The sequence below is a fragment of the Amblyraja radiata genome, chromosome 31 (assembly GCF_010909765.2).
Source record: "Amblyraja radiata isolate CabotCenter1 chromosome 31, sAmbRad1.1.pri, whole genome shotgun sequence".
Classification (NCBI taxonomy): Eukaryota; Metazoa; Chordata; class Chondrichthyes; order Rajiformes; family Rajidae; genus Amblyraja; species Amblyraja radiata.
The window spans coordinates 28,515,165-28,530,479 of record NC_045986.1 but is presented as its reverse complement, the minus strand read 5'-3'; the positions used below and the strand labels follow the sequence as shown (position 1 = coordinate 28,530,479).

Sequence of the window (15,315 nt, the reverse complement as noted above, 5' to 3'; positions counted from 1 at the left end):
GCGCAGCCATCTTGGGTGGGTCACAGCCGCGCAGCCATCTTGGGTGGGTCACAGCCGCGCAGCCATCTTGGGTGGGTCACAGCCGCGCAGCCATCTTGGGTGGGTCACAGCCGCGCAGCCATCTTGGGTGGGTCACAGCCGCGCAGCCATCTTGGGTGGGTCAAGACCTGATCCCCAGACAGGCAGGCAGTTCGGGGCAAAGATACCTTTGGTTCGGGGCGCATCGCCAAGATGGAAGACAGTCAAAGAAGATTGCTACAGAAACACCGCGTCACGCTGGTGACCGAGCTGCAACCCGAACTCCTCTACAGCCGATTGCTGGAGAAAGGCATTTTCACCAAGGACATGATGGAGGAAGTGGAGGTGTGAGAGGGAGTGGGCCCTGGGAGGGGCTGGGGCCACCGGCAAGTTTCACTGACTCTCCCCGCTCCTTTAACTGCTTCATTTCTCAGGACATTCCGGGTGATGTACAGGAATAAGATAGTCCCTGGCCTCGGTTGCTATTGCTAAGTAAATAAATAAAACAATCTAGCGCCACAGACCCACCTATCACTTCCCCCTCAGCCAACATTGAACCATTCAACATTTCCTTTGACCAACGTCTGCTTTGATCTGTCCTTTTCACACCGTACGTTCTCTTTATACTTTTCCATATTCCCCACTTTCCCTCTCCCCCGACTGTCATAAATGAACCTAGTAAGCTATTCAGCTGTATCAAACAACAACCAACGTCATCCATTCCTTCTCTCCAAATATGCGGACTGACCGGCTGAGTTACTCCAGCACTTTGTGTCTATCTTTGTGTAAACCAGCATCTGCAGTTCCTTCCTCTACACCCATCACTCGCCTGGCTTTAACCTGCCCGCACCTCGCTTCTCCAACTTTCTTCCTCCCTTCTACAATCAGTCTGCAACAGTGGCGTGAAAATGACAGATCAAAGCCTTGACGATTATCAAGGTTCATTTTTGGCTCAGGGGCGAAGGTGATAACGAGGCATACAATCAGTAAAATTAATCAGGAGAATCGTGAAACTAGTCTGAGAACTGGGATGGGGGAGGAATGCAGAGAGAGAGATCCACCTATTACTCGCTAGCCCTTTCCTCCAGTTCCTCCCACAAGATGTTAATCGGCTTCTGTAAATTGCCCCTAGTGTAGGGAGTGGATGGGGTAAATGGTATAATATAGAACTGGTGTGAATGGGTGATAGATGGCTGATGTGGACTCGATGGGTGGAATGGTCTGTTTTCATGCTAATCTCTCAAAACTACATGATCATAATTTGACTGTAGAATTCAGGCACACGCAGAGACCAGGCACGACAGTTGATAACGGATCTGCAGACTCGTGGGACAAGAGCATTCCCAGCTTTTTTGGAAAGTCTGAAGGAAACTGGACAAGATAATCTTGCTGATTTACTGGGAAAGGGACTCTCCTTCAAACCCAGCCCCTTCATCCCTGACGTGCCAGTGAAAACATACAGACCCGCGCAGCAAGACAGACCAATGACTACTGACCCAGTCCAATGTATGTAAAGAATCTTAAGGAATTTGGTTCTGCATCTTTAAGAAATCAATTACTTGGTATTTGAATTGTTTAATTATGTTCTGGGCACTTGATGGGATTTATCCCAGGTTATTAAGAGAAGCAAGAGAGGAGACTTGAGGAGTCTTTGCATCCTCCCTAGCCACATGCAAGGTCCCAGAAGACTGAAGAGTAACTGAAGTTGTTCCTTTGTTTAAGAAGGGAAATAGAAAGAATCATGGGAATTGTAGGCCAATGAACCTCACATCAATGGTAGGGAAGCTGTTGGAGAGGATTCTTCGGGATACAATTTGCTCCCATTTGGAAAAGAATGGGTTCATTTGGGACAGCCAGTCTGGCTTTGCACAAGGCAGGTCAAGTCTTATTAACTTGACCAAGTCCTTTGAGGAGGTGACAAAGGAGATCGATGATGGTAGGGAGGTGGATGTTGTCTGCATGGATTTTAGTAAGGCATTTGACAAAGTCCCCCATGGTAGGCTGATCCAGAAGATAAAGATGCACAGATTAACAGTGGAGTTGTATGGATTGCTGCTAGAACACAGAGGGTTGTGGTGGAAGGGCAATATTCAGGCTGGAGATCTGTGACCAGTGGAGCTCCTCACGGATCTGTGCTGGGACCGATCCTGTTTGTTACATCTGTAAATGACTTGGATGTAAACGTAGACAGATTGTATGAAGAAGGGTCTCGACCTGAAACATCACCCATTCCTTCTCACCGGTGATGCTGTCTGATTCGCTGAGTTGTCTGGGTCCAAAGCCTGTCCTGCTGAGTTACTCCAGCATTTTGTGTCTATCTTTGGTTAGTAAATTTGCAGATGACACCAAGATTGCCAGGGTCATGGACTCTGAGGAAGGCAGTTAAAGTATATGGCGGGATATAGATCAGCTTCAGAAATAGGTAAAAAACGGTATTTGGAGTTTAATCTGAGCAAGTGTGAGGTGTTGCACTTTGGGAGGTCAAATGTCTGGGAAAAATATACAATTAATGGCAAGAGCCTTAACAGCATTGGTGTGCAGAGTGATCTCGGGGTCCAAGTCTATAACTCCCTGAGAGTGGTAACACAAGTAGATAGAGTGGTAAAGAAGGCATATGGTATGTTTCTCATCATTGGACGGGGCATTGAGTATAAGAATCACTAAGTCACGATGCAGCCTTTATAGGACTTTGGTTTGGCCGCATTTGGGGTATTGCGTGCAGTTCTGGTCGCCCCATTGCAGAAAAGATGCGGGGCTTTGGAAAGGTTGCAGAGGAGGTTTACCAGAATGATATGTGGATATTAGCTACAGGGAGAGGTTGAACATTGGATTGTTTTCTCTGGAACACTGGAGGTTGAGGGGAGACCTGATAGAAGTGTATAGAATTATGAGAGCTTAGATAGGGTAGACCGTCAGAACCCGTTTCCCAGAATAGAAATATCAAATACTAAAGGGTATAGCTTCATGTGAGAGGGGCAAAGTTTAAATTTGATGTGCAGAGCAAGTTTGTTTTTACAGAGAGTGGTGGCAATGCGCTGCTGGGGTTGGTGATGGAGGCAGGTACGATAGCGGCATTTAAGAGATTTTTGGAGAGGCACATGGAGGTGCAGGGAATGGAGGGATATGAATTATATGCAGGCAGATAAGAATTGGTTTGTATCATGTTTGGCACAGACGTTGTGGGCTGAAGGGCCTGCTATTTTGCTGTACTATTCTCTGTTCTAAGTCAGGACTGCGTGCATCTTGAAGGGGGTGATGACCTCGTGCATCTGCTTGCCCTTGTCCTTGGAAGTGGAAGGCACATGTTTGGGATTCAAAGAGTTCACATCGATATTCGAAGGAGTATTCAAAATCCTGGTTAGAGAAGTGGGTTTTTAGGAAGCTCTAAGAGGGAGATGCAGAAGAGTTGTGAGAGAGATACAGGATTTATGGTACAGGGGATCCAAAGCACAGCTGCTAATTGGCATGGTGAGGTAGGGGATAGATATGTGAGTTGCATTGAGCCTTGAATAAGCTGGTGGTGAAGAGAGTTTGACAACTGGGGCATATGAGATCTGAAGCATTTCCAGAGGTAAGGAGGAGAAAGTCCATGAAAAGATTTAAACTTGATGCTTATATTTTAGGATTTGAGGAATCAAGGTATCGTGAGTAAATGATGAACAGGACTTACTGTGGAGCACATTTGCATATGCAGAAATAAAACATAATGCTGGAAACATTAATGCAGAAAGGGAAACAGAGTTAACATTTTAGACATATCTTCAATGTACTGTTAAGTTCGCTTCTTAAAGCAGACAACAACAAAAGGGTTAAAGGTAAACCAAACCAATCTTTAATCGATATCGTCAGACGGGAGTGGCGAGATCTACAAAGAGCACAAACGTTGTTCAGTGCTTCTCGGGCTCCACTCACAGAACAAAGGAAAGTTGGTGCAATTATACACATCTTCAAAGTACAAGAAGCAGAATTTTGATCAATTTGTGAAAACAAGGTCTTATCAAGGGGAATTATTAAGGTTTTTCTGGGAATAAAATTATGAAGTGTGGCGCGGGCATATAGACTAATAACAACAAATGGGAAGTCTAATGTTAAACATGAATCAGTTTTAAATCACAGCTTTGGTAACTTAGCGAGGAATCTTTACACGGAGGGAGCTGTATCATGATAATTATCCTCATTTTGCAGGTACGGATCCTGATTTCTTGGGTCCAAGAAAACCAACTAACAAACAAGCGCAAAAGTATGACACCGTGAGTATTTAAATCATCATCAAAGCAAGATATTCACTCCTATTTTTAATTTCTAAATGATATTGATTGACGTGGAAGGTAATAGTTACAATACGATACGATAAAACTTTATTCATCCCCAGAGTGAAGTTGCTCTGCTGACAATCACAACACACAAGTGTACAAAAAAACTTGAAATTAAAAGTGAAAACAAAAACAAAAAGACAAGCGACTGACTGTTGGCTGGCTGCCTTGAGCACAGCGCCTTCACCTATAAACTCCTATAAAATTGAGTTTTTGTACATCATTTGTGTGCAAATCCAAACCAGTATAATATTACAAAGATGGAATATATACTTTATTAAGATATTAACTAAGGACCGGCTGATAACCATTCAGTTCCTTTGTGTTGGGACTGGAGAATTTGTCCATTTTAAATTTACTGAAAAAGTCTGATAGTTGACTGTGAGTGTCTTATAGAAAGTTACTCTCCATTTAGTTGTCATTGTTAGTTGTTGCACAAGTTGGCAACAGTGGTGCATCAGTAAAGTTGCTGCGTTACAGCGCCAGAGACCTGGGTTTGATCCTGATTGCGGGTGCTGTCTGTTTGGAGTTTGTACGTACTCCCCGTGACTTGCGTGGGTTTTCCTCGGGTGCTCCGGTTTTCTCCCACACTCCAAAAACATATAAATTTGCAGTTCCTAGCGTTGCCATATTTTCCTTGTCTACCAAATCACTTCAATTTCCTTAAAAATATCCATCCGAATACTTATTGGATTTCTCTGAAAGTTAATTATTACATTAGTTTATATTTCTGTGAAACAAAATACATTACATTATCTAGATGTGCCTATAATGGCTGGAAATTACTTTTCTTTTTCCAGCATATGCCTTAGAGTTATCAGAATTTACAGCACGGAATTGAGTACACTTTTTCCCCATTGCTTACTTCTAGGTTTACAGAATGGAGGCCAATCCTAGAGGATGTTGTTTGATCATCAACAATGTGGACTTCCAGCCAAACAGTCATTTGAAATCTCGCATGGGCTCTGACGTTGATTGCAAAAGTGTCGAAAATCTCTTTGAGATGCTGAGCTTTAAAATTATCGTTCGAAAGAATTTGACCAAACAAGTGAGCATTTCCAAACTTAAACACTAATCACTGGAATCTAAAAAGGATGAGAGGGAATCTTATTGAAACATATGAAATTCTTAAAGGATTGGACAAGCTCGATGTAGGAAAAATGTTCCCGATGTTGTGGGAGTCCAGAACCAGGGGGTCACAGTTTAAGAATAAGGGGTCGGCCATTTAGGACTGAGATGAGGAAAAACTTCTTCACCCAGCGAGTTGTGAATCTGGAATTCTCTGGCACAGAAGGCAGCAGTGGAGGCCAATTCACTGGATGTTGTCAAGAGAGAGTTAGACTTAGCTCTTGGGGCTAAAGGAATCAAGGGATATGGGGGGAAAAGCAGGCCTGATACTGATTTTAGACGATCAGCCATGATCATATTGAATGGCAGTGCTGGCTTGAAGGGCCTGAACTCCTGCACCTATTTTTCTATGTTTCTATTATAGTGCGTAGAGGGACCTGTTGCTTTTCCTTTTCATTTTCCTCCTGGCCACTTTGCATTGTCACTCTACGGTTTTTGAGAGCAATGTTATTTCCTTTATAATTTATGTCTTTTTTTTACAGCTTATGTTGGAGGAACTGAAAAGCCTGGCACAGAAGAACCATGCACATTTTGATTGCTGTGTTGTAGTTATTCTTTCTCATGGCAATCAGGTGAGTCATGATGTGGACCTCAGCAGCATGATTGTTCAATGGCATCATTTAGTTCCATGTATCAGTATTATCTGAATAGGATGCAGTTGCTGTTTTCGTTTCATCTCTCTCTTTCCGTTTTGCAATTTTTCTCCTTGGTTCCATTATCAATTAACAATTATCTACCTCCAGTGTCCGTTTTATTGTTGCATTCTTGCTGAGTCTGACTTGGAAATCCTGGTTTGGAATTAATTGCCACAGGCAGCTGTGAAGGCCTAGTTAATATTGTACGGTGGAGATTGACAGATTATTGATTATTAAGGGTTTCAGGGGCTGTGGGGAGAAGGCAGGAGAATGGCGTTGAGAGGAAAGGATAGATGAACCATGATTGAATGGCTTGATGGGCAAAATGGACTAATTCTGCTCCTATTACTTATGACAATTATTGTGTGAAATATTGAATGCTTAATTAACCTTTATGCATAACTTGATTATAAAATCCACTGTGATGAAGTTGTAATTTCTTTATTATTGCTGCAAAGGACAGAGTCACCAGCAAGGTAAGTGTAAACCCTTACATAAAGCATTTTGAAAGAACTGAATTAAAAACCAAATGCTGGAAACGGATGAACAAAAACCATACAGCTGGAAGAACGAGTCAGGTCTATGGAGGGATACGGATGGACTGCGTTTCGGGTTGGGATCATTTTTCTGAATAGAGGGGAGATGTTGGGTAGAAAGAAGTGAGGGGAAGGGCTAGGGCAAGAGCTAGCAAATGGCAGGTGGATCCAGGTGCAGAGGGGTTGATCGACAAATGAGTTAGGGTGGGGTGGGGGGGGGGGGGTAGAGAAGGTGAGGATGGTCACAAAGGCTGGATATGATAACACAGGAAATGGATACCACTATGATTGTTAATATTTATTAAAGACCAGAGGCAAGATTAAACTTTGGAGAACAATTTTTCATATATTGATTCGAATTCCCACTTCATTATATTTCAACCAAAATCATGTACTCTATGAGTGAATAATCTATTAGTAACAGTATTAGCCACATTTCTTTGAGTTATGTTTAAGAACTGCAGATGCTGGAAAAATCGAAGGTAGACAAAAATGCTGGAGAAACTCAGGGGGTGAGGCAGCATCTATGGAGCAAAGGAATGGGTGACGTTTCGGGTCGAGACCCTTCTTCAGACTGATGGAGTTATAACTCTTGGGGTTATGTGCTTTTTGTGCTGTAATAATGTTGAAAGTTGTACATTTGTTTCTGTACTCAGGCACCACACCGACAATTTCCTGGTGCAATATACGGAGTGGATGGAACTCCCCCAATACCAGTGCAACATATTGTCAGCTACTTTGATGGTTTGCATAGTCCAACACTGCGCGAAAAGCCCAAAATATTCTTCATTCAAGCTTGTGGTGGAGGTAAGTGCTGAGTTATATAATTAGGTTACCATTTGGCGGCATTAAAATAATTAATTTAGTTCAGTTTAGCTTGGAGATACGGCACGGAAACAGGCTCTACGGCCCACCGAGTCAATGCCGACCAGCGATCACCACTCTCTAACGCTATGCTACACACACTAGGACAATTTATAATTATACCAAGCCAATTAACCTATAAACCTGTACGTCTTTGGAGTGTGGGAGGAAACCAGAGATCCCAGAGAAAACCCAAGCAGATCATGGGGAAAAGGTACAAACACCGTACAGACAGCATCCGTAGTCAGGATCGAACCTTGCTCCCTAGCGCAGTAAGGCAGCAACTCTACCGCTGCACCTTTTGTGCCGCCTTGTCAGTTACAATTGGTCCTTAATGGAGCAGCTGGTGACATAGAAACATAGAAAATAGGTGCAGGAGTAGGCCATTCGGCCCTTCGAGCCTGCACCACCATTCAATATGATCATGGCTGATCATCCAACTCGGTATCCTGTACCTGCCTTCTCTCCATACCCCCTGATCCCTTTAGCCACAGGGCCACATCTAACTCCCTCTTAAATATAGGCAATGAACTGGCCTCAACTACCTTCTGTGGCAGATAATTCCAGAGATTCACCACTGGACCTTATTGAAGAACCTTATTCAGGGCAAAACATTCATCAAAACTTTTAGAAACAAAGAACTGCAGATGCTGGTTTACAAAAAAGACACAAACTGCTGGAGAAACTTAGCTTGTCAGGCAGCAACCCTGGAGAACATGGACAGGTGACGTTTCAGGTCGGGACCCTTCTTCAGTCTGAAGAAGGGTCCTGACCTGAAACGTCACCCATGCATGTTCTCCAGAGATGCTGCCTGGCCCGCTGAGTTACTCCAGCACTTTGTCTTTTTTCATCAAAACATAGTTTGTCAAGTATTATTTATCTTTTTTTCATAGCATTTATAAGAAAGTTGTACACTGTAATGTTCCTAGCATATTAGCTGAGAATCCCACTGTCTTCACATTCTATTCAAGTTTCTTCATGTACATATCCAATTCCCTTTGCTGCTGTTTATGGTCATTTCCTCTATGTTACTGTGTCGTCATCTTCTTTTGCCTTGTGATCCCTTTATATTTCACTGTGTCTATCCATAAGACTGTCTTTCCTACAACTTAGAAATCAGGGGTGAGTGTACTTTTGAAATGGAGATCAGAATAAATGGAGAATATTTTTAAAAAAAACAATGTTTGCAGAGAGAAAGGGAGACAGATGATGTAATGAGATGGATCTCTTTTGCATTCTATATCCGGGTGTGCAAATTTGCTGAAATATCAAACCATGAATTTAGAGTTGAACTTCAACTTTCTTGCAGAACAAAAGGACACAGGATTCCACACAGCAGAGGAAATGGACTGGGCTCCTGATAAATCCTCTGAAACCAGCAGTTTACAGACCGATGCTACCCCATATCGAGCGGAGGATGAGCCTGATGCAGTATCGAGTTTACCAACCCCCAGTGATATTTTAGTTTCGTACTCCACATTCCCAGGTACTTACACCTATCCAGTTGATGAGTCGGGAATAAAGATCCATATTGCACATTTTGGGGCTTGATCAGCTACTTACCTATAATATATATTAGTCAGTTTAACAGAACTAATATTGACTTTTAACAGGATTTTAATGATTGTGTTAGTAATGAACAGTAATGCTGGCACCCAAACCCATTTCAGGAATCCTATCTCCAACATTTGTACATCTCTCACCTCACCATCACTAATTAACCTCCACTTTAAAAATACCCAAAGACTTGGCCTCCACAGTTACCTGTGGCAAGGAATTCCACAGATTCACCACCCTCTAACCATATAACCATATAACAATTACAGCACGGAAACAGGCCATCTCGGCCCTACAAGTCCGCGCCGAACAATTTTTTTCCCTTAGTCCCACCTGCCTGCACTCATACCATAACCCTCCATTCCCTTCTCATCCATATGAGAAGATATGGCTAAGATAAGGCTAAAGATATTTCTCCTCTCCTTTCCAAAGGTACTTCCTTTTATTCCGAGTCTGGTCCTAGACTCTCCCACTAGTGGAAACATCCTCTCCACATCCACTCTACCCAGGCCTTGCATTGGTCGGCACCTTTCAATGAGGTTCCCCCTCATCCTTCTAAACTCCAACGAGTCCAGGCCCAGTGCCGTCAAATGCTCGTCATATGTTAACCTTTGTCCCACCATCACTTCTCATTCCAGCTTCCCCCCCCCCCCCCCCCACCTGACCAGAAGCACCACATGACCTTGTTCTCCACTGATGCTGCCTGACCCGCTGAGTTCATCCAGCACTTTGTGTTTGGTGCTGTTTTATAATCATGCTTTGACAGAATGGTTTGATGGGGCGGCATTTATATGAAATGCCATTTGCTGATGAGATACATCGCCAAGTTTATTAATGCCACCAACGCAATCCTCAGTATTAACTATACACTGAGTTTGGTGTCATCCAATAAAATGTAAATGCTACCTCTGAGTTCAGAGATGAAGTCACTTATGTAAGTGATGAGTGATAAATGATTCCATTGAACAGCACATCCCATTTTTTGCCAGCAGGAATAACTTGTATTCCCAGAGATCGTGTTCGGTACCAAACCTAGACCCAATTTCCACCCCATTATTGAATTAGACTGTTTTTTCGAAGAGGGCCCTGACCCTATTGGTCCAGTCCCCCTCAACCTATCGCTGTGAGGCTGGATTCTCAACCATGGTAACTCTGAAAACGAAGGAACGCAATAGGCACAATTGTGATCGACGCTGACATGAGGTGCTGCCTGTCGAGAATTCGTCCTCGTTTTGATCGCCTGATGGCTGTGAAGCAATTCCAGCCATCCCATTGACTGAGTATTGGCAAACGTGTTTTAATAAATCGGGCTGTTTTTTTTCCAATTTTTGTTTCGGGGGTCACGGTACTGACCAAGAATGTCTGATGGGGTCGTGAGGCCAAAAAGGTTAAGAACCACTGAATTAGAGGATTGTAAATTCAATTACATCTGCGTTTGGAGTTATCTTGTTTTAGTTGCTCTTTAGCTTAACTTTTTTTAATTAAATTCAGAATGTGTATACAATGGTTAGTGAATCTTACTAAGTGGCTTGCAATAGCTGAGACTATGGTGAACAACAATGATAAGTTGTACTCAATGTCTGGGCTCATTATTTGATGGGCCCTTGATATGCAGTGATAGTTTTGACAATCACCATTGATTTTTGCAGGCCATGACTGGAATTTCAGCTTGATATATATTTTTCCCCTGTACTTTGATGTGGCAATAGATCATAAAGATGGTTTTGAACTCTTCCTTTAGGCTATGTGTCTTGGCGAGATAAAAAAGAGGGATCTTGGTACATTAAAACGTTAGTGCGTGTCTTCAGTGAATTTGCTAAAGAAGAAGACCTACAAACGTTACTTACAAGGGTGAGTTCTTTTATTTTAAGCCCAAATGACATTTATACTGTAGTTCACGCAGATCTGGTGACCCAGATGTTTCTAAGCTTGCATGTATTTATCTGGATAGTCTTCTCAGTCCAGTGTTAGATATTTGTGGATAGGATTTAACTTTTTCAATTAGTTTTTCCTTTATAGGATGGCACATTGGCGCAACAGTAGAGTTGCTGCCTTAAAGAACCAGAGACCTGGGTTCAATCCTGACTACAGGTGCTGTCTGTACAGAGTTTGCATGTTCTCCCTGTGACCGCATGGTTTTCTCTGGGTGCCTCGGTTTTCTCCTACTTTCCAAAGGTTTGTAGGTTAATTGGCTTCTGCAAATTGCCCTTAGTGTGTAGGATGCGAAACTGGGATAACATAGAACTTGTGTGCAGGTGATCATTGGTCAGCACAGATTCGGTGGGCAGAAGGGGCTGTATCACTAAACATAGACAATGTCAACGAGTGTCAGCAGAAAGGGGAACGAGAGATATAGTTCGCATTTCCCTCTCAGTCTGAAGAAGGGTCTTGATCCAGAACATCACCTATTCCTTTTCTACAGAGATGCTACTGAGTTACTCCAACACTTTGTGTCTGTCTTCACTTTAAACCTGCATCTGCAGTTCCACCCTACACATTTTTGTAAGCTTTTCGTATATTTTTTTTAATATAAGTCTGCTTACCCCCATGTGGTTTGCAATGGACAATGTTAGAGACACGGTTTAAAATATGTCTGTTTTCCAGGTGACAAGAAATATTTCAGAAAACGAAGAAGCTATTGGAGTGTATAAGCAGATTCCTGGTTCGTTCAACTTTCTCCGGAAACATCTTTACTTTTCTTAACAAGGAGAACCAGCGACTTTTTGTTGGATTATGACTATGCACATACAGTTACAATAGTGCAATTCACTTTGAAAAATCTCAAACAATCTCAGTGCCCTGTTTTAAAAGGAATAATTATCACTGTATTCTGATTAACTGCAATCTTCTTGATTATATATTTGTATTACATATGTAGCAGGTTTTTATGATCTAAATGGAAACTATTAGATGCAAATTAATTATAGAATTGATTTAACATGTGGGGGATGACACTTAAAAGCTTCTAAACAAACCACCATTGATGCAATTATACCAAAATATTTGCAAAATAAACTTTGCTTTATGGTGCAGAAGGAATAATTAAATTGATTTTCAGGATACAGTATATAACTGCAGTTTTGTGGGAAGGGCGAGTCACAGAAATCTTGATATCTGATATCTTATTTAATGGTTTGAAATAGATAGTACTTGAAAAGATACTTAACATGACACACCTACAACTTGATCGACACAAAGTGCTGAAGTAACTCAGCAGGACAGGCAGCTTCTCTGGAGTAAAAGGATAGCTGATGTTTCGGATCGGGACCCTGCATCAGACTGAAAAGATCCCGAGCTGAAAAGTCACCCATCCTTCTTCTCCAGAGACACTGCCTGACCCACTGAGTTACTCCTGTACTTTGCGTCTATCTTTGGTATAAACCGGCATCTGCAGTTCTTTGTTTTCTAAACCGATAACTTGATACTACACAGCCACAAAAGATGTTATGAATGGTATATTTTCATATTAAGAGAATATTGCATAAGTATTTATACCAGAAATTGCTACTCTACAATGGCATTCCCCTCAAATAATTTGTGGAAAGGTTTGCAGTTTCCTCATTTCATAAAGGACTCCCAATAGCCAAATGTTCACTCCTGTGTCTTTCTGTTTCATGTTATATTTGTTATACAATAATCTTTTAGTATTGTTTTTTTGTACATCTTGGATGACAACTGTGGTAAAATAAAATTTTCATGATGAAATCTAGTTATAGTTTGTTGGATTCCATAATTACATGACCTTTTGAAATGAATGCCCCATTAAGCTTCAGCATATGGTTCAACACAGCTTCAATATACCCAAATCCTTTGTTAAGAAGCAATGAAATAAAATTTGACACAATGTCACAAAATGAGATAGTGATTGGAAATCACGGCAACAACTGCAGTTGCTGGATTGGATGGGATGGGTAAATGGTGATGGAATCGTGTTGAAGTTCTATGAAATTAGGGAGGATGCACTGTTGAATGTGAAGATAGACACAAAAAGCTGGCGTAACCCAGCGGGTCAGACAGCATCTCTGGAGAAAAGGACTAGGTGATGTTTCGGGGACGAGACTCTTCTTCAAACTGTGGAGGCTGCTGACGTGGAAAGTGAGAACAAAGTCTTCCAACTTTTGCCTGGAAGAGAAGGAGTCAAAGCAAAGGTTTGGGAAGTAACGGAGACAGCAGTTAACAGCCAAGAATTAGGGAAAGAATGATTTAACCCACATTCATGTTGAATTCTATAATGTGGTGTCTTTTTTCTTTATTTTAATTTTTCTATCGATGTACGGAAACTTAATTATTTCTTCTATGTAAAGCACTTTGGTTTCAACGCGAGTTGATTTAAACGTGCTATATAAATAACATTTACTTACTTACCTACTTACTATCTGTACAATCAATAAGAGTGACCAGAGAGGGATGTGGGTGCAAGAGGAAAGGGGAAGAGAGGGAGGGGGATAAAAACAAAATGAGAGGCACAGGGATGGGAGTAAGTATATATATATTGCAGGGTGATGGGGTGGGTGATAGGGGGTGCACACTGGGATGGGTGGGGGGGCACACAAGAAAGAGATGAGGTAGAGGGGTGTTACTTGAAATTGAAGGAATTTACCTTTTTAAAGATAAGTTGCAATTCCCATGCAATTAGATGTTGGGCCAAAACCTGAGAGCGCACAGGCTGCTGGGATGAAAGAAATGACGGAGAGGTGCAGTTGGCTGTCATTCAAGTATGGAGGCGACAACATGATGTGTGTTATACAAAAAATAAAATTCCAGAGGAAACACCTCCCCTTTAGCTCATGAACTACTTTCTGTTCCCAAAGACTGTTAATCCCTTCATTTTGAGCTCAGAAAGATCAAATACGTCAGAAAACATGGCTAAAAATGAGGATATCTTGCCTTCACTTTCTGTGAAGCCAATCTATTCTTAGAAAAGTGAATGCACAAGTTTCATATTGCAAAGGCACAGGTGCCAAAGATAGCATTTCATGAAAGGCGTGGCTGCGATGTACAGTACACAAATTCCTATCTGAAGACCTGAGAAACTAATTACATTTATCAAGAAAGCTTCAGTCGGACCAGTGCTAAGGGCTGAGAGAATTGAACCACTATGAGCAGAGGACAATAGTTGCTAATGATGTTTGAGGAAAGTGCTTCGGCAGTATTAATGAAGACAGTAAAAAAGTTTTAACCTTAAATACTTTTATCTGACTACATACTAGGGAATAAAATGAGCATTTGATATAATTGATGCAGAGAAAAGGCATTTTTCTTCTCTCTTGAGGTCTTTGTAACTGAATTCCACATAGGGGGTTGGAAGTAGAGTTTTTGTTTGTTGTTATAGCATGGGTAGAGTAAATGGAGTGAAAGGTTATCCTGGGTGAATGGTTACAATAAGACCAACCATGCTTTTACTAATCAGCAGAATAATCTCAAGGGGCAGAGGGACCTCCTGCTGCTTAAAATTGATTAGTTTTGAAGTGAAACCAGATATAGTCCCAGTTTGAAATTGATATTATTCAACTCAACGTGCTAGAATAACTCAGCAGGTCAAGCAGCATTTATTGAGGACATGGATAGGCCAGATTTCAGGTTGGGACCCTTCATACTGAAACATCGCCCATCTACGACCTTCATACATGCTGCCTGACCCACTGAGTTACTCCAGCGCTTTGTGTTCTATGCACAATTCCAGAATCTGCAGTTTCTTGTATCTATATCCCTTTCCTATCCTATCCATGCACCATAGAATTAGACCTTTCCTATGCATGTACCATAGATTAGAGATATAGCGTGGAAACAGCAAAGGCACAGCAATCACCATTAAACTAGTTCTATTTTACACACGAGGGACAATTTACAGAAGCCAATGAACCTACAAACCTGCACGTCTTTGGAATGTGGGAGGGAGCCGGGGCACCCGGAGAAAACCCAAGTAGTCACAGGGACAACACTGACTCTTTGTCACAGGGACAACACTGATACTTTATCACAGGGAGAACGTATAAATTCTGTGCAGACAGCACACATAGTCAGGATCAAACCCAGGTATCTGGCGCTGTAAGGCAACAACTCTACCTATGTGCCACTGTCCAGGTGTCTTTTAAATGATGTGAAAGTACCTGCTTCACTACCTCCTCAGGCAGCTTATTCCATATGCCCACCAACCTCTGAGTGTCCCTCAGGTTGTCCCTCCGTTTCCTATTGAATCTTCCCCCTCTCACCTTAAGCCTAAGACCTTTGGTTCTTGACAAGAGACTCTGTTCATCTACCCGA

At 42.0% G+C, this 15,315-nt stretch overlaps 1 protein-coding gene across 2 annotated transcripts; it reads left to right on the top strand.

Moving 5' to 3' along the window:
• On the top strand, positions 1-12,760 carry casp9 (caspase 9). 2 transcript variants are annotated; one of them, XM_033048340.1, is made up of 10 exons: positions 1-363; positions 1,290-1,524; positions 4,204-4,268; positions 5,203-5,379; positions 5,942-6,031; positions 6,553-6,570; positions 7,287-7,437; positions 8,804-8,980; positions 10,793-10,902; positions 11,656-12,760. In XM_033048340.1, the coding sequence occupies exons 1-10, from the start codon at positions 232-234 to the stop codon at positions 11,752-11,754; spliced, it is 1,254 nt and encodes a 417-aa protein (XP_032904231.1). In that variant the 5' UTR covers positions 1-231; the 3' UTR covers positions 11,755-12,760. The 2 variants fall into 2 exon arrangements, with proteins under 2 accessions (XP_032904231.1, XP_032904232.1); XM_033048341.1 differs by lacking the exon at positions 6,553-6,570 and having other exon boundaries at positions 2-363.
• Positions 12,761-15,315: the final 2,555 nt, after the last annotated feature.

Bases quoted from the DNA above. Each gene is read 5' to 3' on its own strand.
- casp9 (XM_033048340.1), top strand. From the start codon at position 232: ATGGAAGACAGTCAAAGAAGATTGCTACAGAAACACCGCGTCACGCTG. The intron at 7,438-8,803 runs GTAAGTGCTGAG...ACTTTCTTGCAG, and splicing joins CATTCAAGCTTGTGGTGGAG to AACAAAAGGACACAGGATTC. The intron at 8,981-10,792 runs GTACTTACACCT...CTCTTCCTTTAG, and splicing joins TTCGTACTCCACATTCCCAG to GCTATGTGTCTTGGCGAGAT.